At 40.1% G+C, this 24,843-nt stretch overlaps 1 protein-coding gene across 1 annotated transcript in view; it reads right to left on the reverse strand.

Moving 5' to 3' along the window:
• Positions 1-24,843, reverse strand: part of IL23R (interleukin 23 receptor) — a 76,989-nt gene that overhangs the window by 43,923 nt on the left and 8,223 nt on the right. Inside the window, exon 4 of the mRNA XM_070786350.1 lies at positions 20,220-20,343. Within this exon, the coding sequence (XP_070642451.1) occupies positions 20,220-20,343 (124 nt within the window). The remainder of the gene's footprint in view (positions 1-20,219; positions 20,344-24,843) is intronic.

Consider the following 24,843-nt stretch of genomic DNA (forward strand, 5'->3'; position numbering starts at 1 on the left):
TATATATTCATATAGATTATGTTTTACAACTGTTGATATAAAAGTAAATATATTAATGTCACATGTTAAAACGCTTTCTTTGGCCTAATGGTTCATTTTTTTCTTGTGATTTCAAGTGAAATTAAACATTTTCATAGATTTCTGAAGGTATGGCAGGCCCTGGGTGTGCCTATTGTGCCTCTTTGGGGAAGTCAGCACTGGACATAGTTTAAACTAAGTGAACTCCCTCTGGGAAGGGACATTGAATAGGAGTTCCATGCCAAGGCTTTGTAATAAGGAATGCTAACTTTTGTGTTAAATAAGTATTCAAATGTGAAAATAAGAGAATGGCAACTGTGTAAGTAGTAAGTAGGGCATCTTTGAATATTTTTCAGTTAGAGAAAACCACATACATGTTCTTATTGGTTTGTGGGTAATTCTTTCATCACACATATTGAGACCACAAGTCAAAATGGAAATGTATTCTCAGACCGACATTAACTATAGCTACTGGGTAATTTAATTCTTCTTTTAAAGTCTACCCTCATATTAGCACCTAGACCACAAAGCACTATTTTAGATGAAAAATCCAATCAAAATGACTGACTAAACTTTAGGACAATTTTTGCATACAACTGTGTAGTACAAAGTTTCAAAATGTCTTCTGTTTTTTTTCCCTGTGCTAATTAATATATATAACAGATTATTTGTTGAGGGGAATTAGTATGATTTATATTTTTCTGAAGTTTCCATTGCACCTAGTCCTTGTTGCAGTTAATAAATTTTCTGTAGACACTGCTGATTTATGGTAATAATGATAAATAGTATCTTTTAAAATGTAATCATTCATTCAACAGTTATTTAACATTTAACACCCACTGTATTCTAAGCACTACTTTAGACACTGGAGCTACCATAATGAACAGAAAAGGTAAAGTCTCAACCTTTGTAGAGCACACAAATACATATATTATATGTCTTGTGTTGATAAACATTCAGAAGGAAAAAGGAAGGGGGTTAGGAAATGCTAGGAGTAGGGGTGAGGGGGGATCTTTTTAGAGAGGAAGATAAGGGAAGACATGTCTGAGAATCTGAGAAGGTAGTGCTGAAGCAGTACAGAATCAAGAATTATGCCTTTCTGGAGGAAGTGCATTGTAGGTGATGCACAAAGGTCCTGAGGCAGGTCCTTGTCCGTCCTGTTCAAGAACAGTAAGGAGGTCATTAAGGTTTGGTAGACTGAAGGAGATGGGAAGGAATGAGATGAGATCAGAGAGTCCTAGATGAGAGGAGATTTATAAGGCACTGTAACATCACATAGAGCCATGGAAGGATCTCTGAGTGAAACGGGAGACTGAACAGAGGAGTAACATCTGAGATGTGTGTGTGAAAAAGATTACTCTGACTATTTGTGAATAATAGACTATAGCACTTTGACTTTTCACTTTCATGCATTGGAGGAGGAAATTGCAACCCACTCCAGTGTTCTTGCCTGGAGAATCCCATGGACAGAAGAGCCTGGTGGGCTGCCGTCTATGGGGTTGCACAGAGTCGGACACAATTGAAGTGACTTAGCAGCAGCAGCAGCAGTCTATAGCAGGGCAAAGGTGGAGGCTAGAGCACCAGTTTACTAACCCAGATGAGAGATGACCTGGCTTGGACGAGGCAGTGAAAAGAAATTAGTTTTTTAAAGATAGATGCGATAAGTTTTTCTGTCAGTTAAATGGGGGCATAGTAGAAAGAAATCCAGGAGGACTCCAGTGATTTTTAACTTGAATATTGCAAAGGATGGAGTTGCCACTTACTGAGATAGGGAACATGAGTCTGAGGAGAGGGAACTAAGTATTTGGTTTTGAAAATATTAGCTTTTGGACATTAAGAGGAAACATTGAGTATGAAGTTAGGTAAAATTTGGCTGCAGCTCAAGAGATATGGAGATATGGACTGGAGGTACAGATTAGGGAGTTTTACAGCATAAATTTGGTTGAGATCTTTTAGATAATGAATGTAGATAAATATAATAAGAGGTCCTAGAACAGAGCTCTGGATCACTATTCAGTTCAGTTCAGTTACTCAGTCATGTCCAACTCTCTGCGACCCCATGAAACCCAGCACGCCAGGCCTCCCTGTCCATCACCAACTCCCGGAGTCCATCCAAACCCATGTTCCTTGAGTCGGTGATGCCATCCAACCATCTCATCCTCTGTCGTTCCCTTCTCCTACTGCCCTCAATCTTTCCCAGCATCAGGGTCTTTTCCAATGAGTCAGCTCTTCTCATCAGGTGGCCAAAGTATTGGAGTTTCAGCTTCAACATCAGTCCTTCCAATGAACACCCAGGACTGATCTCCTTTAGGATGGACTGGTTGGATCTCCTTGCAGTCCAAGGGACTCCCAAGAATCTTCTCAGTTCAAAAGAATCAATTCTTCAGTGCTCAGCTTTCTTCACAGTCCACATCCTTACATTCTCACATCCTTACATGACCACTGGAAAAACCATATCCTTGACTAGACGGACCTTTGTTGGCAAAGTAATGTCTCTGCTTTTGAATATGCTGTCTAAGTTGGTCATAACTTTCCTTCCAAGGAGTAAACGTCTTTTAATTTCATGGCTGCAGTCACCATCTGCAGTGATTTTGGAGCCCAGAAAAATAAAGTCTGACACTGTTTCCACTGTTTCCCCATCTATTTGCCGTAAAGTGATGGGACCAGATGCCATGATCTTAGTTTTCTGAATGTTGAGCTTTAAGCCAACTTTTTCACTCTCCTCTTTCACTTTCATCAAGAGGCTCTTTAGTTCCTCTTCACTTTCTGCCATAAGGGTGGTGTCATCTGCTTATCTGAGGGTTATTGATATTACTTTACTAGAATGAAGGAGAATTGACAAAAGAAACTGAGAAAAAGCATTCAGGAAGAACCAAAAGGGAGTGCTGTCCTGGAAGATCAAAGAAGGAAGTAAAAAGTTAAGTTAAATGTTCCTGATAATAAATCTACCCTTCCTGAAAAGGAAGGTAGGAACTGAGAATAAACTGTTGCATCTGCAATGGGAACGTCATTAGCAACACTGATAAGACCTGGAGGTGGAAGGCAAAGCTTGACAAGATTAAACAGAGGATGAAAAGAGAGGAAGTAGAGGTGGAAAGTACAAACAGCTCTGTTTGAAGAGTTTGCCATATGAAGGAGCAGAGAGATAAATTAGTGGAAGGGGGTGCCTAGGGAAGGTAGATGCTACAGCATTTTGAAAGCTGATGAGGAGATCCAGTAAAAATAGAAAAGGTGATGATACAGAAGAAAGGAAGGAGTATTGTTGGAGCGATGTCCTCTAGCAGGCAGACAGAGAAAGATCTAGTCTTTAGTGGAGAGCTGGCCTCAGGGCAGTGGTAGTTCATCCACAGTAATAGAAGGGAAGACCAAGTGTGGGGTACAGATGTCAGTGTGTCATCAGATGAGGGAGGTTGTGGTATTTCTTATAACTCTTATTTTCTCAATGAAATAGGAAGTTAGTCATCAACAGAGAGTGAGAAGGGGGAGAAGATGTTGGAAACCAAAGATGAAACAGTAACAAAATAATTGCCTGGTTAGTGGGGGAGTGACTTGACCAGTGAAGTTCCACAGGACTACTGGGTAGCTATCTGGGCTCAGTTGAAGTGAGTGATCATGAATATAAAGTAATATCAGTCAGTAAGTTTGTATTTGTCCCCAGCCACAATTAGCTCTCCAAGCACTGGTGTAGAACCAGTGAGAAGATGGATTTTAATATATGAACTGATTTTTAAGTCCTAAAAGAACTCAGTAGAAATATAACATCACAGCCTTAAATATATTTGGAATTATATTTAAGAACTCTGTCTGGCTATTATGAATATGAATATAGAGAGAAACATGTGGCAAAAGCAAACAGGTCTTATGAAGTAGAAGAGTAACAATTGATTTTAAGGGTCTTATTAAAACTAAAAGACCCTATTGGTCTCTCATGGTACAAGAAAATATACTATTGGTGTTATTCTAAATAGTTTATGATCTTGTCATGCACAGAGATGTTGTCTATTTTTTAAAAGTTTTCTAGCATTTAACATAGTTCTGAGAAGACATGAAATTCTAAATAAATATTTGTTAAATTGACTTGAATAAAATAGAATGAAGGGCCACCAGGCACTCATTTTCATTCAACAAGTATTTACTGAGTACCATGCCAGATATTGCAAGAGCTTCCATGATAAAGAAAGAACATATTTACATGTAGCTGTTGAGGGTAACAGGACAACAGTAAGTAGTGAAGGAGGAAACAGACAGAGCTGGACTCCATCTCAGGCCAGGCTGTGAACATTAGGCTACATGTATGGTCACTCTCCCAATGGACTCTGAACTTTGTGCCCAGTGTCTATAGAAATGGCATACCAATGGAAAACCAGACCCCCGATAAAAGAGCCTCAGGACTTGTACTTGGGCTCTCCATTGCCTAAAAGAATATGCTAATTATCTCTGTAACAGAACAAAGTCGTAAATTCCATTATGTTTATCGGGATATGACCACAGTCCTATTGATAAATGTCCACTGTTTATCTAGTCTTGTGACACATGAATCATGGGCTAACCTTGATCGTATCTCTCTTTTATCTTTTCCAGACTAGTTTCTAGGAATTGGGGGAGGTGGGTTTGAGCAAGTACACTTAGGGTATATAAGGTTTTCACAAAAACTGGTCGGGGTCCTTGGCTAGGAGGAGACTCGGCCTTGGACCTGCCGGTATAATAAACTGCACTCCACTATCTGCACTGTCCTTCTGAGTGAGTTTGTTTCCTGGAATGCGTGGCTACAACAGTAGATGCTTAATAGCAGAGGTTTTATTTTTGTTTGTTTGTTTGGTTTGTTTTTTTTCTATCACCACCCATTGGTGCAATACTTAGCAAAATACAAAGGGGTTGAGAAGGGTATGTGAAAGGTCATGCTGGTGGAGTCACTACAGAAGTCCTGTACAGAAAGAAGATTCTTGAAACAACATAGACACAATTCCTCTGCTTTACAACTTCAACCCCACACCATCTGGAGGCCCTCATGGCCCCACTGCTCCCATGGAGGGAATGCCATCTTTCTGCCACTGTGGAAACAAGTAGGTGGGCTGAGGTGAAATGCCTCTCTCTGTACATGATTTTACTGGAAAATAGAACCACAGGAGCTGGAAGTGAAACCTTGCAAATGCTGATATCTACGCAACTGCCAAAGTAGAAAATACCCTGAGAACTCAGGGTTCTGAGTTCTCAGGGTATTAAAAAGAAGAACCTTTTTAAATCTGATACTACCCTCAACCAGAAAATTCATTATAAGTCACCTTTTTCCTAGGGGGGAAAGACCTTACTCATTAGTTAGAAATGGATTTCTGTAATTTTTCTCAGTTCATGGATGTGTTTTTAATTAATTGTGAGATGAACAGATGTCTGTTTTCTTTTCCAATTTGTCTGTGGTTACAGGAGCTCATTCTTTGAATTTGCTAGAGGAATACATTCATTTTTATGCTATCACTTCACATCCTTTATGTCCTTTTTAAGATACAATAAAATTCCACTAATCTGGACTCAGTCAATTTAGAATTTGGGTTAGATTTGCCTAAGCTTGGCTATAATTTACTCTCAGTTTCAGAAAAGACATGAAAAAATACCTTTTTAATATATAGGACCTTGTATTATTATTATTCAACTTGATTGTGAAGGGAGGATACAGGAAATGTCCATTTCTAATTGTCAGAATGATCACTCAACACATGTTTATTGAGCACTTTCTAGATGCCAGGCCTCATCCTAGGCTAAAGAAAGATAGCAGTAAACAAAGCAAGCAAAAATTCTTGCCCACATTGAGTTTACGCTTCTAGTTTGAATGACTTTAAAATGAGTGACTTTACTATTGATGTATGTACACCAGCTTGAAAATTAGTCTTACTTATTAGACCACGTTTGACATTCTTTCTAGATAGTCATCTGTCTAAAGTTATTATTACTTGAAAAGAAAGTAAATAAAGTTATTGCTTACAATAACCTGTAAGTGATCATTTTTATGGCTTTGCATTCATCTTCTCTCCCAAATCAGTCAGGTTTTGATTTTAGAATGAATCAAAAAAGTCTAGAGAGTCAGTCTTGAGTTTCATCATAATGTTCTAACACTCTAACATCATCTTTTTGTCAGTTTCTAAGCATTTCCTATTTGTGAGCCTTTTCTTATAATTTGCTTTCTTATAAGTTTTATAATACTTAGTTTTGTATTACCTATACTCATTTTTCAGGAGGCTAGGGCTTAGCAAAGCTAAACAAATTTTCCAAGGTCACTCAGCTAGCAACTGTGGCAGATACTGTTAGATTACTGAACTGCATCCACCATACCCTTCTCCTGGGTTCCCGTCCAGATAGAGTAGATGTGTAATTCAATTCTGGCCAATGAGATGCAAGTAGAAGTCCATGGGAGAATTTCCTTTTCCTTTCACTACTTTCCTGCCTGAAACTTGGATGAGAAGCCTGGATGTGCAGCACCCGAGGACTAGGGTCAATGTTCTAAAGACTGCAAAGAAGAAAGATAGAAAGAGCCTGGGTCCTTGGAGTACAATTGAATTAACACACTAGCTCTGCACTACCTACCGCCAATGGCTTGACATAAATAAAGCCTTGTCTGTTTGGGTCATTGCACTTGGGTTTTCAGATATTTGTACCATTAAAGTCTTCTAACTGATAAGTCTGCAAACTGGAAATCAAACATTAAAGTCTAAAGCTCATGCTCTTTCCAATGGATATTTTTGACAGTTTACTCTTTAATAAACCTAGTCTTCAGACTTTCAAAGTGACTTTTTGAGTACCGAGAACAATTTCAGTCCTCATAACTACTGTAAGTAACCCTCACTTGATAAAGTAGATATGTCCCTTAAAAACCACCATGTATAAATAATTTAGACATATATAATTGTCAATGCATTAATGGCTTTTAAAGAGATGTATAACAATCTTATAAAATTGTGAGAACATTTTAATGATACTAAATAGGAAATTATGCATGGTCGACAAGTGTTTTTTAAGAAACATATTTTTTCAAATTGTGTTATGCCTATTTCAAGTTTACAACACAGTCTCATTGCCAGGAATCCAAGAAGGCATATTAGCAAGATTTGAGAGAAGTAAACCATACTCACTATGGTGACAATAATCAACAAGATAATAGCAAATATTGACAAGAATGTGGGGAGGTTGGAATCCTTGGTGGGAATGTAATGGTGTGGCTCCTTTTTTAAAATAATTTTTTTAATTAACTAATTTATTTTAATTGGAGTATAATTACTTTACAATGTTGTAGGGGTTTTTGCTATATGTCTACATGAAACAGCCATGGGTGCACATGTGTCCCCCTATCCTGAACTCCCCTGATGTGACTTCTTTAGAAAACAGCATGGCAGTATAAAAATGGGCAGAAGACCTGAATAGACATTTTTCCAGAGAAGATATACAGGTAATCAATAGGCACATGAATAAATGCTCAACATTGCTAGTCATTGCGTGCGTGCTCAGTCGCTAAGTCATGTCTGACTCTGTGATCTCATGAACTGTAGCCCATCAGGCTCTTCTGCCCATTGGATTTCCCAGGCAAGAATACCAGAGTGGGTTGTCATTTCCTTCAAGGGATTTTCCCAACCCAGGGATCGAAACTGCATCTCCTACATTGGCAGGCAGATTCTTTACCAGTGAGCCACCTGGGAAGCCCAGTGCTAATAATTAGAGAAATGCAAATCAAAACACTAATGAGAGGGAATGCACCAGGGTGATTCATTGGTTAGGAATCCACACTCTCTGCCAAGGGCCTGGGTTCGATCCCAGGACGGAGAACTAAGACCCCACAAGCTACATGGCAAGATCAAAGAAGCCCAACAACTCTCTCTTCCACCAAATACCAATGAGATATCACCTCACACCTGTCAGAATGGTTATGACCAAAAACTCTACAAATAACAAATGTTGGCAAGGATATGAGTAAAAGGAAACCTTAGTATACTGTTGATGGGATTGAAAATTGGTGCAGCCACTATAGAAAACAGTACGGAGTTTCCTCAAAAAACTAAAACTAACATATCATTCAGGAATTCCACTGCTGAATATATATTGAAAGAAAATGAAAACACTCATTCAAAAAGAGACATGCATCCTGATGTCCATATATATATACACAATGGAATATTACTCAGACATAAAAAAGAATGAAATTATGCCATTTGTAACAGTGTGGTTGGACCTAGAGGGTATTATGCTCAGTGAAATAAGTCAGACAAAGAGAAATCTGTTTTCATTTATATGCAGAATCTAAAACAAATGTATATGACAAAAAAAGAGATAGACTCACAGATATAGAAAGCAAACTAGTGGTTACTAGTAGGGAGAGGAGAGAGGGAAGGGACAAGATGGGGTATAAGATTAAGATACAAACTATTATCTATAACATAAATAAACATCAAAAATATATTGTATAGCATAGGGAAATACAGCAATTATTTTGTAATGACTTTAAATGGAGTATGACCTATAAAAATATTGAATCATTATGTGGTACACCTGAAACTAACAAAATACTATAAAGCAGCTATACTTCAATTAAAAAAAGAGTGTGGCAGTTCCTCAAAAGTTTAAACTGACTTAGCATATGACCTCACCTTCATGGATCACAGCCTTGTTGTGGCGAAGGGGCTTGCGTAACTCAGTGAAGCAATGAGCCATGCAGTGGAGGGCCATGTAAGACAGACAGATCATAGTGAAGAGTTCTGACACAACCTGGTCCACTGGAGTAGTGAATAGCAAACCACTCTAGTATTTTTGCCTTGAGAACCCATGAACAGTATGATAAGGCAAAAAGATATGGTACAGGAAGATGAGCCTACCAGGTCAGTAGGTGCCCAATATGCTACTGAGGAAGAGCAGAAAAGTAGCTCCAAAAAGAATGAAGAGGTTCGACCAAAGCAGAAACCACGCTCAGTTGTGCACATGTCTGGTGGTGAAAGTGAAATCTGATGCTGTAAAAAATGATATTGCATAGGCGTTGAAATTTTAGACCCATGAATCAAGGTAAACTGGACATGGTTAAGCAGGAGATGGCAAGAGTGAACACCGACATTTTAGGAATCAGTGAACTAAAATCGACCAGAATGGGCAAATTTAATTCAGAGGACGATTTTATCTACTACTATGAGCAAGAACACCTTAGAAGAAATGGAGTAGCCCTCATAGTCAACAAAAGAGTTCAAAATACAGTATTTGGATGCAATCTCAAAAACAACAGAATGATCTCAGTTCGTTTGCAAGGCAAATCATTCAACATCACAGTAATCCAAGTCTATGCCCCAAGCACTAATACCAAAGAAGCTGAAGTTGAATGGTTCTATGAAGGCCTACAAGACCTTCTGGAACTAACACCAAAAAAGGATGTCCTTTTCATCATAGGGGCCTGGAATGCAAAAGTAAGAAGTCAAGAGATACCTGAAGTAATAGGCAAGTTTTGCCTTGGAGTACAAAATGAAGCAGGGCAAAGGCTAGCAGAGTTTTGCCAAGAGAACGCACTGGTCATAGCAAACACCCTCTTCCAACAACACAAGAGACAACTCTACACATGGACATCACCTAATGGTCAATACTGGAATCAGACTAATTATATTATTTGTAGCTGAGGATAGAGAAACTCCATACAGTCTGTAAAAACAAGATCGGGAGCTGACTGTCATATCATCAGGCTCATATCATCAGTTCCTTATGGCAAAATTCAGGCTTAAATTGAAGAAAGTAGGGAAAACCCCTAGACCATTCAAGTATGACCTAAATCAAATCCCTTATGATTATACAGTAGACGTGATAAATAGAGTCAGGAGATTAGATATGGTAGACAGAGTGCCTGAAGAACTATGGATAGAGGTTCATGACATTGTACACAAGTTCAGTTCAGTTCAGTTCAGTCACTCAGTCGTGTCCGACTCTTTGTGACCTCATGAATCACAGCATGCCAGGCCTCCCCGTCCATCACCAACTCCTGGAGTTTACTCAAACTCTTGCCCATCGAGTTGGTGATGTCATCCAGCCATCTCATCCTCTGTTGTCCCCTTCTCCTCCTGCCCATAATCCCTTCCAGCATCAGAGTCTTTTTCAATGAGTCAACTCTTCACATCAGGTGGCCAAATTATTGGAGTTTCAGCTTTAGCATCAGTCCTTCCGAAGAACACCCAAGACTGATCTCCTTTAGGAGGGACTGGTTGGATCTCCTTGCAGTCCAAGGGACTCTCAAGAGTCTTATCCAGCACCACAATTCAAAAGCATCAATTCCTTGGCACTCAGCTTTCCTCACAGTCCAACTCTCACATCCATATATGACCACTGGAAAAAATCATAGCCTTGACTAGACGGACCTTTGTTGGCAAAGTAATGTCTCTGCTTTTGAATATGATATCTAGGTTGGTCATGACTTTCCTTCCAAGGAGTAAGCGTCTTTTAATTTCATGGCTGCAGTCACCATCTGCTGTCATTTTGGAGCCCAAAAAAATAAAGTCTGACACTGTTTCCCCATCTATTTCCCATGAAGTGATGGGACCAGATGCCATGATTTTCATTTTCTGAATGTTGAGCTTTAAGCCAACTTTTTCACTCTCCACTTTCACTTTCATCAAAAGGCTTTTGAGTTCCTCCTCACTTTCTGCCATAAGGGTGGTGTCATCTCCGTATCTGAGGTTATTGATATTTCTCCCAGCAATCTTGATTCCAGCTTGTGTTTCTTCCAGTCTAGCGTTTCTCATGATGTACTCTGCATATAAGTTAAATAAGCAGGGTGACAATATACAGCCTTGACGTACTCCTTTTCCTATTTGGAAACAGTCTGTTGTTCCATGTCCAGTTCTAACTGTTGCTTCCTGACCTGCATACAGATTTCTCAAGAGGCAGGTCAGGTGGTCTGGTATTCCCATCTCTTTCAGAAATTTCCACAGTTTATTGTGATCCACACAGTCAAAGGCTTTGGCATAGTCAATAAAGCAGAAATAGATGTTTTTCTGGAACTCTCTTGCTTTTTCGATGATCCCATGGATGTTGGCAGTTCAGGAAGTTCACGGTTCATGTATTGCTTAAGCCTGGCTTAGAGAATTTTGAGCATTACTTTACTAGCATGTGAGATGAGTGCCATTGTGCAGTAGTTTGAGCATTCTTTGGCATTGCTTTTCTTTGGGATTGGAATGAAAACTGATCTTTTCCAGTCCTGTGGCCACTGCTGAGTTTTCCAAATTTGCTGGCATATTGAGTGCAGCACTTTCACAGCATCATCTTTTAGGATTTGAAATAGCTCAACTGGAATTCCATCACCTCCACTAGCTTTGTTTGTAGTGATGCTTTCTAAGGCCCACTTGACTTCACAATCCAGGATGGCTCTAGGTGAGTGATCACACCATTGTGATTATCTTGGTCGTGAAGATCTTCTCTGTACAGTTCTTCTGTGTATTCTTGCCACCTCTTTTTAGTATCTTCTGCTTCTGTTAGGTTCATACCATTGGCAGTGACCAAAATCATCCCCCAAAAAAGAAATACAAGAAGGCAAAGTGGTTGTCTGAGGAGGCTTTACAAATAGCTGAGGAAAGAAAAGGCAAAAACAGGCAGGTAAGAAAAAGATACACCCAACTGAATACAGAGTTCCAGAGAATAGCAAGAAGAGATAAGAAGGTCTTCTTAAATGAATAATGCAAGAAGCAGAAGAAAACAATAGAATGGGAAAGACTGGAAATTGCTTCAAAAATTGGAGATTTCAAGGGAATATTTCATGCAAGAATGGGCATGATAAGGGACAGAAACAACAAGGATATAACAGAAGCAGAACAGATTAAGAAGCGGTAGCAAGAATACACAGAACTATACAAAAAAAAGTCTTAATGACCTGGATAACCACAATGAAGTGAGCATTCACTTAGAGCTGGACATCGTGGAGTGTGAAGTCAAGTGAGCCTTAGAAGTATTACTGCAAACAAATAAGGGGATGGAATTCCAGCTGAACTATTTCAAATCCTAAAAGATGATGTTGTTAAAGTGCTGCACTCAGTATGCCAGCAAATTTGGAAAACTCAGCAGTGGCCACGGGAAATGGTCAGTTCTCATTCCAATCCTAAAGAAAGGAAATGCCAAAAAATGTTTACACTACTGTACAATTGCACTCATTTAACATGCTAGCAAGGTAATGCTCAAAATCCTTCAAGCTAGGCTTCAGCAGTATGTGAACTGAGAACTTCCAGATGTACAAGCTGAATTTAGAAAAGGCAGAGGAAGCAGAGATCATAGAGAAAGCAAGGGAATTCCAGCTGGATAAATACTAAACTGGAATCCAGATTCCTGGGAGAAATACCAGTTACCTCAGGTATGCAGATGATATCACTCTAATGGCAGAATTGAGGAGGAACTAAAGAGCCTCTTGATGAAGGTGAAAGAGGAGAGTGAAAAAGCTGGCTTAAAACTCAACATTAAAAAAACTAAGATCATGGCATCTAGTCCCATCAGTATATGGCAAATGAAAGGGGGGAAAAGTGGAAACACTGGCAGATTTTATTTTCTTAGGCTCCAAATCACTGCTGACAATGACTGCAGCCATGAAGTTCAAAGACACTTGCTCCTTGAAGGAAAGCTATGAAAAACCTTCATGGCATATTAAAAAGCAAAGGCATCACTTTGCTGAGAAATGTCCATAGAGTCAAAGCTATGGTTAGCTACCATCACTGATTCAATGGACATGAGTTTGAGCAAACTTCGTGAGATAGTGACAGTCAGGGAAGCCTGGCGTGCTCCTGTGCATGGGGTCACAAAGAGTCAGACATGACTTAGAAACTGAACAACAATACCATACGACCTAGCCACTCCATTCCTAAGTCTATGCTCAAGAGAAATGAAAATACATGTCTACACAAAAGCTTGTACATGAATGTTAGTACAACATTATTCATAATAGCCAAAAATCTGGAAACAACCCAAAATGTCCATCACCTAGTGAATGTGAATAAGTTAAGTGTGATATATTCACACAATGGAAAATTATTTAGTCATAAAAAAGAATGAAGGACTGATACATACTACACCACAGATGAATCTTGAAAACCTTACCCTAAGTGACAGATGCTCTTCATGAAAGACTAATTTGTATGATTCCTTTTACATAAAAATGTCCACAGTAGGCAAACCACAGATGATACCTAGGGCTGGGAGAGTTGAAGGGAAATGTGGGGTGACTGCTAATGGAGATATGGTTTCTTTTGGCATGAAGAACATGTTCTAATATTATGGAGATGGTTGCTCAACTCTTTGAATATACTAAAATCTTTGAATTTTGCACTTTAAATAAGGTGCATTGTATGGAATATGACTGACCTAGAGCCAGACATCCTGGAATGTGAAGTCAAGTGGGCCTTAGAAAGCATCACTACAAACAAAGCTAGTGGAGGTGATGGAATTCCAGTTGAGCTATTCCAAATCCTGAAAGATGATGCTGTGAAAGTGCTGCACTCAATATGCCAGCAAATTTGGAAAACTCAGCGGTGGCCACAGGACTGGAAAAGGTCAGTTTTCATTCCAATCCCAAAGAAAGGCAATGCCAAAGAATGCTCAAACTACCACACAATTACCACTCATCTCACACGCTAGTAAAGTAATGCTCAAAATTCTCCAAGCCAGGCTTCAGCAATATGTGAACCGTGAACTTCCTGATGTTCAAGCTGGTTTTAGAAAAGGTAGAGGAACCAGAGATCAAATTGCCAACATCCTCTGGGTCATTGAAAAAGCAAGAGAGTTCCAGAAAAACATCTATTTCTGCTTTATTGACTATGCCAAAGCCTTTGACTGTGTGGAGCACAATAAACTGTGGGAATTTCTGAAAGAGATGGGAATACCAGACCACCTGATCTGCCTCTTGAGAAATTTGTATGCTGATCAGGAAGCAACAGTTAGAACTGGACATGGAACAACAGACTGTTTCCAAATAGGAAAAGGAGTACGTCAAGGCTGTATATTGTCACCCTGTTTATTTAACTTATATGCAGAGTACATCATGAGAAACGCTGGACTGGAAGAAACACAAACTGGAATCAAGATTGGCGGGAGAAATATCAATAACCTCAGATATGGAGATGACACCACCCTTATGGCAGAAAGTGAGGAGGAACTCAAAAGCCTCTTGATGAAAGTGAAAGTGGAGAGTGAAAAAGTTGGCTTAAAGCTCAACATTCAGAAAACGAAGATCATGGCATCCAGTCCCACCACTTCATGGGAAATAGATGGGGAAACAGTGGAAACAGTGTCAGACTTTATTTTTGGGGGCTCTAAAATCACTACAGATGTTGACTGCAGCCATGAAATTAAAAGACGCTTACTCCTTGGAAGGAAAGTTATGACCAACCTAGATATCATATTCAAAAGAAGAGACATTACTTTGCCAACAAAGGTTCGTCTAGTCAAGGCTATGGTTTTTCCTGTGGTCATTTATGGATGTGAGAGTTGGACTGTGAAGAAGGCTGAGCACCAAAGAATTGATGCTTTTGAACTGTGGTGCTGGAGAAGACTCTTGAGAGTCCCTTGGACTGCAAGGAGATCCAACCAGTCCATTCTGAAGGAGATCAGCCCTGGGATTTCTTTGGAAGGAATGATGCTAAAGCTGAAACTCCAGTACTTTGGCCACCTGATGTGAAGAGTTGACTCATTGGAAAAGACTCTGATGCTGGGAGGGACTGGGGGCAGGAGGAGAAGGGGACAACAGAGGATGAGATGGCTGGATGGCATCACTGACTCAATGGACGTGAGTCTGGGTGAGCTCTGGGAGTTGGTGATGGACAGGGAGGCCTGGCGTGCTGCGATTCATGGGGTTGCAAAGAGTTGGACGTGACTGAGCAACTGATCTGATCTGATGGAATATGAAGTATACTCAATAAAGCTATTGTACTAAAAGAGTTTATTCTTTTATAATTAATATGTATTATTCAGTTTTCATTCCAATCTTAAAGACAGGCAATGCCAAAGAACGTTCAAACTACTGCACAATTGTACTCATCTCATATGCTAGCAAAGTAATACTCAAAATTCTCCAAGCCAGGCTTCAGCAGTATGTGAACTGTGAACCTGTAGATGTTCAAACTGGATTTAGAAAAGGCAGAGGAACCAGAGCTCAAATTGCCAACATCCATTGGATCATCAAAGAAGTGAGAGAGTTCCAGGAAAACATCTATTTCTGCTTCATTGACTACGCCAAAGCTTTTACTGTGTGGATCACAGCAAACTGTGTAAAATTCTGAAAGAGATAGGAATACCAGACCACCTGACCTTCCTCCTGAGAAATCTGTAAGCAGCACAAGAGACAACAGTAAGAACTGGACATGGAACAACAGACTGGTTCCAAATAGGAAAAGGAGTATGTCAAGGCTGTATATTGTCACCCTGCTTATTTAACTTATATTCAGGGTACATCATGCGAAATGCTGGGCTGGATGAAGCACAAGCTGGAATCAAGATTGCTGGGAAAAATATCAATAACCTCAGATATGCAGATGACACCACCCTTATGGCAGAAAGCGAAGAAGAACTAAAAAACCTCTTGATGAAAGTGAAAAAGGAGAGTTAAAAAGTTGGCTTAAGACTCAACATTCAGAAAACTAAGATCATGGAATCCGGTCCAATAACTTCATGGCAAATAGATGGGGAAACAATGGAAACCGTGACAGACTTTATTTTGGAGGGGCTCCAAAATCACTGCAGATGGTGACTGCAGCCATGAAATTAAAAGCCACTTGCTCCTTGGAAGGAAAGCTATGATCAACTTAGACAACATATTAAAAAACAGAGACATTACTTTTCTAACACAGGTCCATCTAGTCAAAGCTGTGGTTTTCCCAGTAATCATGTATGGATGTGAGAATTGGACTATAAAGAAAGCTGAGTGCCAAAAAATTGATGCTTTTGAACTATGGTGTTGGAGAAGACTCTTGAGAGTCCCTTGGACTGCAAGGAGATCCAACCAGTCCATCCTAAAGGAAATCAGTCCTGAATATTCACTGGAAGGACTGATGCTGAAGTTGAAACTCCAATACTTTGGCCACCTGATGTGAAGAACTGACTCACTAGAAAAGACCCTGATGGTGGGAAAGATTCAAGGCAGGAGGATAAGGGGCCAACAGAGGATGAGATGGTTGGATGGCATCACTGACTCGATGGACATGAGTTTGAGCGAGCTCCGGGAGTTGGTGATGGCCAGGGAAGCCTGGCGTGCTGCAATTCATGGGGTCACAAAGAGTCAGACGCGACTGAGCAACTGAACTGACTGATTGACTGATTAAAAGAAAAATAAGTAATCAACTAATCAAGGTCAGTGGGTCCACGAGATAGTAAAAGTTCCAGGAGATAGACAGCAAGGCCCTAGGCATTCTCTGTCAGTCTGGCACATAGAAATTTTCTGTGAGCTTCAGCTGTGGTGTTTGCTCCTATACTGCCCTTGTTTTCACATTCTTAAAGTTGCCTTTGGGCTTCCCTGATGACTCCTCTCTGTCCATGGGGCTTCTCCAGGCAAGAATACTGTAGTGGGTTGCTAGTCCCTTCTCTAGGGGATCTTCCCAACCCAGGGATCTAACTTGCATCTCCCACATTGCAGGCAGAGTCTTTACTGTCTGAGACACCATGGAAGCCTCCTGATGGCTCAGATGGTAAAGAATCTGTCTGCAATGCCAGAGACCCAGGTTTGATACTGGATTGGAAAGATGACCTGGAGAAGGGAATGGCTCCCCACTCCAGTATTCTTGCCTGGAGAATTGGACTTGACCGAGTGACTGACACACACACACACGCAGGTTGCCTTTGCAATGAGATTCTTGTCCTCATGACCTCTTTTCATCTCAAAGACACTACTTAATCCCAGAAACAAGGAGGAGAGGGTTAAGTCTTAGACACCTGTTAGAATCCTGGCTCCATGATGTCTTAGCCAAGTGACTTTGGGGAAGTAACATAAGCTCTGTAAAAGGGGACAATTATAATAGTTACTTGCAAGGTTGAGCTGAAGATTGAGGATGTGAAGCACATGAAGTAACAGAGTGCAGTGCTTAGCAAATTGTGTACTGTTTGACATCACAATCTATCTCTGATCTGAGTGTTTCCATCATTCCTTTTGTACCCAACCATACCTCTGCTTAGTGAAAGATGTGAGCTTCTTGCCCATGGCATGTAGCCAATAACTCCAGGCTTAGTAGTGTATTCATAAAATCTTTCTAGTTTTTGTCCAGATATTTTGAGCAGAGTGGTGTTACAATTTATGTTTCACTTAGTCAAAATTATTCTGAGTATCTAGCAGATGGAGAGAGCAAGATTGGAAGGTTATTCCCTTCCATAATGATGAGACTTGGATAGCATCTCTCAAATATGCCCTTTTATCTGGGTTCCCACACCACTTTAGCAGAAAAAACTAAATTAGGAAGAAAGCAGTCAGGCCATGCCAAGTTCAAATCCCACCTCTCCCTCTCATAGTTGTGTGGTCCTAGACGCATCATGTAACCTAGCTAGGCCTCAGTCCCCTGTCTACAAAAATCAGGAAAATAATCATATGTACCCCATAAGGTTGCATAGGGGATTAAATGACTTCCCAGCTTGTGCTAATGGTAAAGAATCCACTTGCCAGTGCAGGAGACTAAGAGACATGGGTTCAATTCCTGGGTCAGGAAGATCTCCTGGAGGAGGGCATGGCAACCCACTCCAGTATTCTTGCCTGGAGAATGCCATGGACAGAGGAACCTGGTGGGCAACAGTCCATAGGATCGCAAAGAGTCAGACACAACTAAAGCAACTTAGTACAGCACAGTGCAATATCTAATACATATATATAACATACAAAATGTGTCAATGAACTATTATCAGTAAGGTTTCTGCCCAACAGTAGGCTATTAGTAGTTCAGTTTTGGAAGAGTCAAAAGTAACATGAAGGGGTCAACACCACAACCCGTGTGTTTTTCAAAAGTCAACTGTACAAAATTGAAGGCTTTCTTTGAAAAAAAAAAAAATCAAATGAAACAAGAATAGGGAGACCAATCTACCCCAGTTTGCCCACAGTTTTTCCCTCCAAATTAGTGATATTATTTCCATCTTTAACACTGGCAAAGGATTCCGAAACAGACTGACATACATGGATATAGTTTAGATATAACCCAGAAACATTTGAGTTGTGTACATTAAGGAGGGAAAGATTTTTCCACATTAACCATTTCCTATTTTGCAGTTTATAAATAGTAGAAACTAACAATACTCTTCCCCTAATCTAAGTTTCCACTGTTTCCCCATCTATTTCCCATGAAGTGATGGGAAACAGTGGAAACAGTGTCAGACTTTATTTTGGGGGGCTCCAAAATCACTGCAGATGGTGACTGCAGCCATGAAATTAAAAGACGCTTACTCCTTGGAAGAAAAGTTATGACCAACCTAGATAGCATATTCAAAAGCAGAGACATTACTTTGCCAACAAAGGTTCGTCTAGTCAAGGCTATGGTTTTTCCTGTGGTCATTTATGGATGTGAGAGTTGGACTGTGAAGAAGGCTGAGCACCAAAGAATTGATGCTTTTGAAGTGTGGTGTTGGAGAAGACTCTTGAGAGTCCCTTGGACTGCAAGGAGATCCAACCAGTCCATTCTGAAGGAGATCAGCCCTGGGATTTCTTTGGAAGGAATGATGCTAAAGCTGAAACTCCAGTACTTTGGCCACCTCATGCGAAGAGTTGACTCATTGGAAAAGACTCTGATGCTGGGAGGGATTGGGGGCAGGAGGAGAAGGGGACGACAGAGGATGAGATGGCTGGATGGCATCACTGACTCGATGGACGTGAGTCTGGGTGAGCTCTGGGAGTTGGTGATGGACAGGGAGGCCTGGTGTGCTGCAATTCATGGGGTCGCAAAGAGTCGGACACAACTGAGCAACTGAACTGAACTGAATCTAAGTTTGTATGAAGTAATATAACATTTATGACTAGTTATTTGTCTTTAAGCATAAAACTTTTGAACTTTTGGCTGCATGGTGGTCTGGCTCCCGAAGTCTGGTTAGTGTTAGATCATAACAGAAGAGTGTTTCCACAAAGCTCTCCTCAACTCCAATTAAGAAAGTATTACTTTCATTCAATTATTGCTTTCAGTTTTAAAGCTGAAAGTCCTTTGTCCTGATAGCTCCCTTATTCTTCCCTGGCTTGCCAGGGAAGATGGTTGATATATATAGACACCAAATTTGAGATTTGGGGTTCATTATTAATACTCTCTTCCATGAATTTAGTGCTAACTATGGACCTGGCATTACTTTGCTGACAAAGGTCCATCTAGTCAAAGCTATGGTTTTTCCATATGTGGAATATGGATATGAGAGTTGGACTATAAAGAAAGCTGAATGCCAAAGAATTTATGCTTTTGAACTGTGGTGTTGGAGAAGACTCTTGAGAGTCTCTTGTACTGCGAGGAGATCCAAATAGTCCATCCTAAAGGAAATCAGTCCTGAATATTCATTGGAAGGACTGATGTTGAAGCAGAAAGTCCAATACTTTGGCCACCTGATGCGAAGAACTGACTCACTGGAAAAGACCCTGATGCTGGGAAAGATTGAAGGCAGGAGGAGAAGGGGAAGACAGAGGATAAGATGGTTGGATGGCATCATCAATTCAATAGATATGAGTTTGTGCAAGTTCTGGCAGTTGGTGATGGACAGGGAAGCCTGGTGTGCTGTGGTCCATGGGGTCACAGAGTCAGACACAACTGAGCAACTGAACTGTACTGATGGACCTGGCATGGTGATTCACACTTTAAAAGTCAAATTCCACTTAAACAGAATTAACCTATCCATTAGGTTCTATTTTCAAGCCTATTTTAAAGATAAAGAAATGACAATTTGGAGAGTTTAAGTGCCTAAATCCTAGAAGGAGCAGAGAGCTGAGATTCAAGGAAAGATCCTTTTAAAACTGTGCTGTATCACATTAGGTCCTTGCCCACAGTCACCTCCAATGAGTAAAAACAGCAGAAAGATTATGGAACATATTGCCTCACAGGGTGAAAATATCAATGGCTTGAAAAGTGTTTTGGTGGATTCCTTGACTGGCATTAGGGAGTTGGGGATAGTAAAGATGCATTTAACATTTGAGGCAGATTTCTTGGATCCCTGCTGGAGGCACAGCACTGGCTGAACTGGAGTGGAATTGCTCAGGATAGACTGTTGAGGAGGGAACCTACCTCTTCACGTACACCACATACTTTGTGTCTATGTAGGTGGGCCTCCCAGGGTTCCAGGTACAAGTCATGTTGCCAGAATATTCATAAATGACACAGGCTACTTTGTCAGGTACATCTGGTGGGTCTGCAACAAAATGTATCACTTAGGAACCACCACAGAAACATCAAGGTTTTTTATAGTTAGTTGATAACCATTCCATTTCATTTGGAAAACCAGGTCAATCAGCACTTCCCCATTCCACCCCTTCCAGCTCACATTCCAGCCCACTTTGCCCTGAAACATTGCTGCTTTCCTTCACATACTTTACTATATTCCCTCTTTGGGGATACTAAGGTGATCAAGTTCCTCCCATCCAAATGAATTCCTCCCCAAATTATCTTCCCTCAGCTGTCAGTATATCTTTCTCTTTTTCACAATAGCTTTTTTCTTTTTTAAAGTCCATTATACTGGTCTTTTCCCTCAGTTCCCATTTACTTTTGAACCCCAAACAATCAAGATTCAGACCCACAATTCCACCAAAACCACTGTTGTTAAGGTCATCAATGACTTTCTAATCCACAAATCCCATGATTTCTTTATGGTCATCATTGAGCTTGAACTCTGCAGAATTTGCTATTTTGGTCTTTCCCACCTTGATATCCAACCAGTCCATTCTAAAGGAGATTGGTCCTGGGTGTTCTTTGGAAGGAATGATGCTAAAGCTGAAACTCCAGTACTTTGGCCACCTCATGCGAAGAGTTGACTCATTGGAAAAGACTCTGATGCTGGGAGGGATTGGGGGCAGGAGGAGAAGGGGACGACAGAGGATGAGACGGCTGGATGGCATCACTGACTCAATGGACGTGGGTTTGGGTGGACTCCGGGAGTTGGTGATGGACAGGGAGGCCTGGCGTGCTGCGATTCGTGGGGTCGCAAAGAGTTGGACACGACTAAGCGACTGAACTGAACTGAACCTTGATATCTCTCTGCCTTTTGGCTGTTGTGAAAGGCTCTCCATGTTTTTCCTCTACTCTAGCATTCGAATGCAAGGGGAGCAGGTTTGATCCTGGGTCAGGGAACTAAGATCCCACATGCGTCAGGGTGAGGCCAAAAAGAAAAAAAAAGTTTGATAGTCATACATACATACTCAACCTTTAAAAGAAAGGGAATTCTGACCCATGCTATAACATAGATGAACCTCGAAGACATTATGCTAAATAAAATAAGCCAGCCACAAAAGGACAAACACTATATGATTCTATTTATAGGAGATGTCTAGAACAGTTGGACTCACAGAGACTGAAAGTAGAATGGTGGTGGCCAAGGGTTGAGGAGTTGGGAGAAATGAAGAGTTGTTGTTTATTGGGTACAGAGTTTCGGTTTTGCAAGATGAAAAGAGTACTGGAAATGGATGGGGGTGATGGTTGCACAATGATGTCAATGTGCATATTCATCACTGGCATTCATAGAACTTTGCACTTAAGAATCATTTAAAAAGTACATTTCACTACAGTAAAGAAAGATTAAAATTTTTTAGGCATTCACAGAATTCGATTTCTAGTTTCTTTTTCTCTTTTCTCCCATGCTTTCAACTCTTTCTCTGAATGGCCAAATTTTGGAGAATATTGTTAATTTCTGTCTGCCACCATCCTTCCTTTTGAGAACTGACATCTTCCTCATTCCTAACCTCATCTCCACTCCACCCCTGTGCCACGGGGTGTGCCTTGACACACAGAACTGTGCCCTTGACCTAGTCTGCCTGATGGAGTATTTCCATTGGGAATGAACCCGTGACCCAAGATGAACCAATCAGAATTATCCAAGGAACTTTTTCTGGGGCTACTGTAAAAGATGTGCTTTCTCCCTGCCGTATTTACTGTCTCTGAGTGTCATGTAAGCTATGGGCTTTTGATGGCCATCTTGCTGTCATAGTGAAACAGTCTATTTAAGAATTAAGCCAGCACAGGGGAAAACACAACCCAAGAGATGAGAAAAGATGAGAGAGTTCTGTTGGAGCCCTTGGAGCCTCTAAAGCCTATGCTGCTACTGCTGCTAAGTCGCTTCAGTCGTGTCCGACTCTGTGCGACTCCACAGACGGAAGCCCACCAGGCTCCCCCGGCCCTGGGATTCTCCAGGTAAGAACACTGGAGTGGGTTGCCATTTCCTTCTCCAATGCATGAAAATGAAAAGTGAAAGTGAAGTCGCTCAGTTGTGTCCGACTCTTAGCGACACCATGGACTGCAGCCTACCAGGCTCCTCCGTCAATGGGATTTTCCAGGCAAGAGTACTGGAGTCGGGTGCCATTGCCTTCTCCAAAAACCTATGAAACCCCAACAAATATAGAACAGCATCTGGAATTTTCAGATACATCATCCAGTAATAAATTACCAAGAATCAAGATCAAAAAAGAAGTATGGAAATACTGGGCATTTATCACATGCTCACTTTTTAGAGGTGGTTCTCTCAGCTTGTACCTACTTTTGCAATACTGCCTGGGAAACTGATTACTCAAAAAATGATATGAAAAATGAAAGGATGAAACTAATACAACATTGTTAATCAACTATAAAATAAATATTAAACAAAAAAAAATAAACCAATAATTATGTCCCATTAAGGAAAGAAGAAAAATGAAAGGATGGGGCCTCAGAACAAATAAAAATACAGACATTTATGCACCTGAAATTATACCCAAAGATTTAGCTTAAATATAGATATATTCCTGCACTTCATCTATAAATCATCTACCAAAAATACTACTTATAAAATAAGAAATACATATATGGAAAAAATTTATCTTCATTGCAAACTGAACCAATAATAGATGTCATTTAGAGCTATCAAATTGGCAAGGATTTTGAAAAATGGTAATCCATAGTGTTGAAATGGACTCAAGGAAATCCTCTAACACACTGCTTGTGGAAATGCAAATTGGAACAACCTTTATCATAATCTGTAAAAGCAGGAGTAATATCTTGCAACCCAGCAATTTTACATCTAGGACTGCATCCTTACTAAAATGTTCATAGATACACAAAAATATTTGGCTAAAAGGGTTTGCCTCTTAAAGTGTTGTTTATAATAATGGAAGAATTGGAAACCAGCTTAATTTCCCAAAATACACTCCTGAAATACAACCAAAAACAAAGTTATTGAAGACAATATAAGTATCTGGCCTTGGAAGCAACTCAAAATACATTTAATTAAATAAATAAGGCCCATATGATAAAATGAAAAAATAAGTTACAAAATAGTATAGTATAGTATAGTGGGCTCATTTGAGAGACAGAGAGATAAAGGGGTAGCGAGAGAGATAGAAACAGAGACAGAGAAACAGAGAAAAGAGACAGAGACACACACACAGAGAAAGAGACTGAAACTAGAAAGACATATTCCAAATTATTAAAGATGGAGTCTGCTAGTAGGAAGATTATGAGATTATAGAAATGATGTGTATTTCTTTTTTGTTGGTCCAAAATGTTAAATAAAACATTCTACTTGAATGAAATTTGATTTAATGATTTAAAAACATATTTTCAAACAGTAAGAACACACTAAAGTGCTTTAAAACATTATGATGAGTTGTAGCATCAAACGGCAGTGGGGGAGAAATTGGACTCCAAGTGAGAAAAAATAAATCTTTAAGTTTTACTTGAGCCTTAAAGGAGGTAGGGGTAGAAACATAAATTTAAATCATTTTGGATATTGATTGACTGGGGTCCTTCAGTGATTTGTGCTGAAGTTATTTTTTCCCTCTAGTTTGAGAGTATTTTTGATTCGGCCATCATAAAAGACAACTATCAGTCTTTTGGGCTATGTTATTCTACAGCATTTTCTCTGAAGTGAATGCTCAGGGTTATGTCCGGTAACTAATTAACTTTGTAAAAGATCAAATAGATTAAACACTTATGTGCAAATAAACATGCTATTTGTTAATATGAAGCTATGTAAAGATGGGAATGTGAATATAGATATAAAATAAGACCAAATTGTTTTTAGATTCCATTGTGTGTGCCTAGTCACTCAGTCATGTTGGACTCTTTGCAACCCCATTGGACTGTAGCCCTCCAGGTTCCTCTGTCTGTGGGATTCCTGGGCAAGAATACTGGATTGGGTTGTCATTTCCTTCTCCAGGTATCTTCCCAATCCAGGGATTGAACCCTCACCTCCTGTGTCTCCTGCATTGCAAGCGGATTCTTTACCTGCTGGGTTATTAAATGTCTGTGGGCAAAAACCTGCTGTACAGCCAGCTGCCAGAGAATACTCTGCTCTCTCCTACCCATCACATGTCTCCCCACCTACTGGGTCCCTTACTATTCACAAGCCATGTTTCTTATTAATTCAAAGTTTAGCCAAGGATCATTTTCAACTGAGGGCTTCTTGATGGCAGAGTCTGTGATCTCCTCTTCTCTGAATTGCTGTCATTTAACACAGTTTTGGTGCATACTAACCACTAAGTAAAGTGTATTTCATGGCTTGATTGGTTTGATTAATAAAATGATAATGAGGAGAATTTAAAATGAAAAGAAAAACAATGCTTCTGGCAAAGATCTCTCCATAATTCCTTACTCAAAGAGTGTGCAGTCTGGCCTATTGTGTCACTAGTAAGACTGAGTAGCAGTGTTAAAGAGAACTTTTCAGGGC

The sequence above is a fragment of the Bos indicus genome, chromosome 3, assembly GCF_029378745.1.
Source record: "Bos indicus isolate NIAB-ARS_2022 breed Sahiwal x Tharparkar chromosome 3, NIAB-ARS_B.indTharparkar_mat_pri_1.0, whole genome shotgun sequence".
Lineage (NCBI taxonomy): Eukaryota > Metazoa > Chordata > Mammalia > Artiodactyla > Bovidae > Bos > Bos indicus.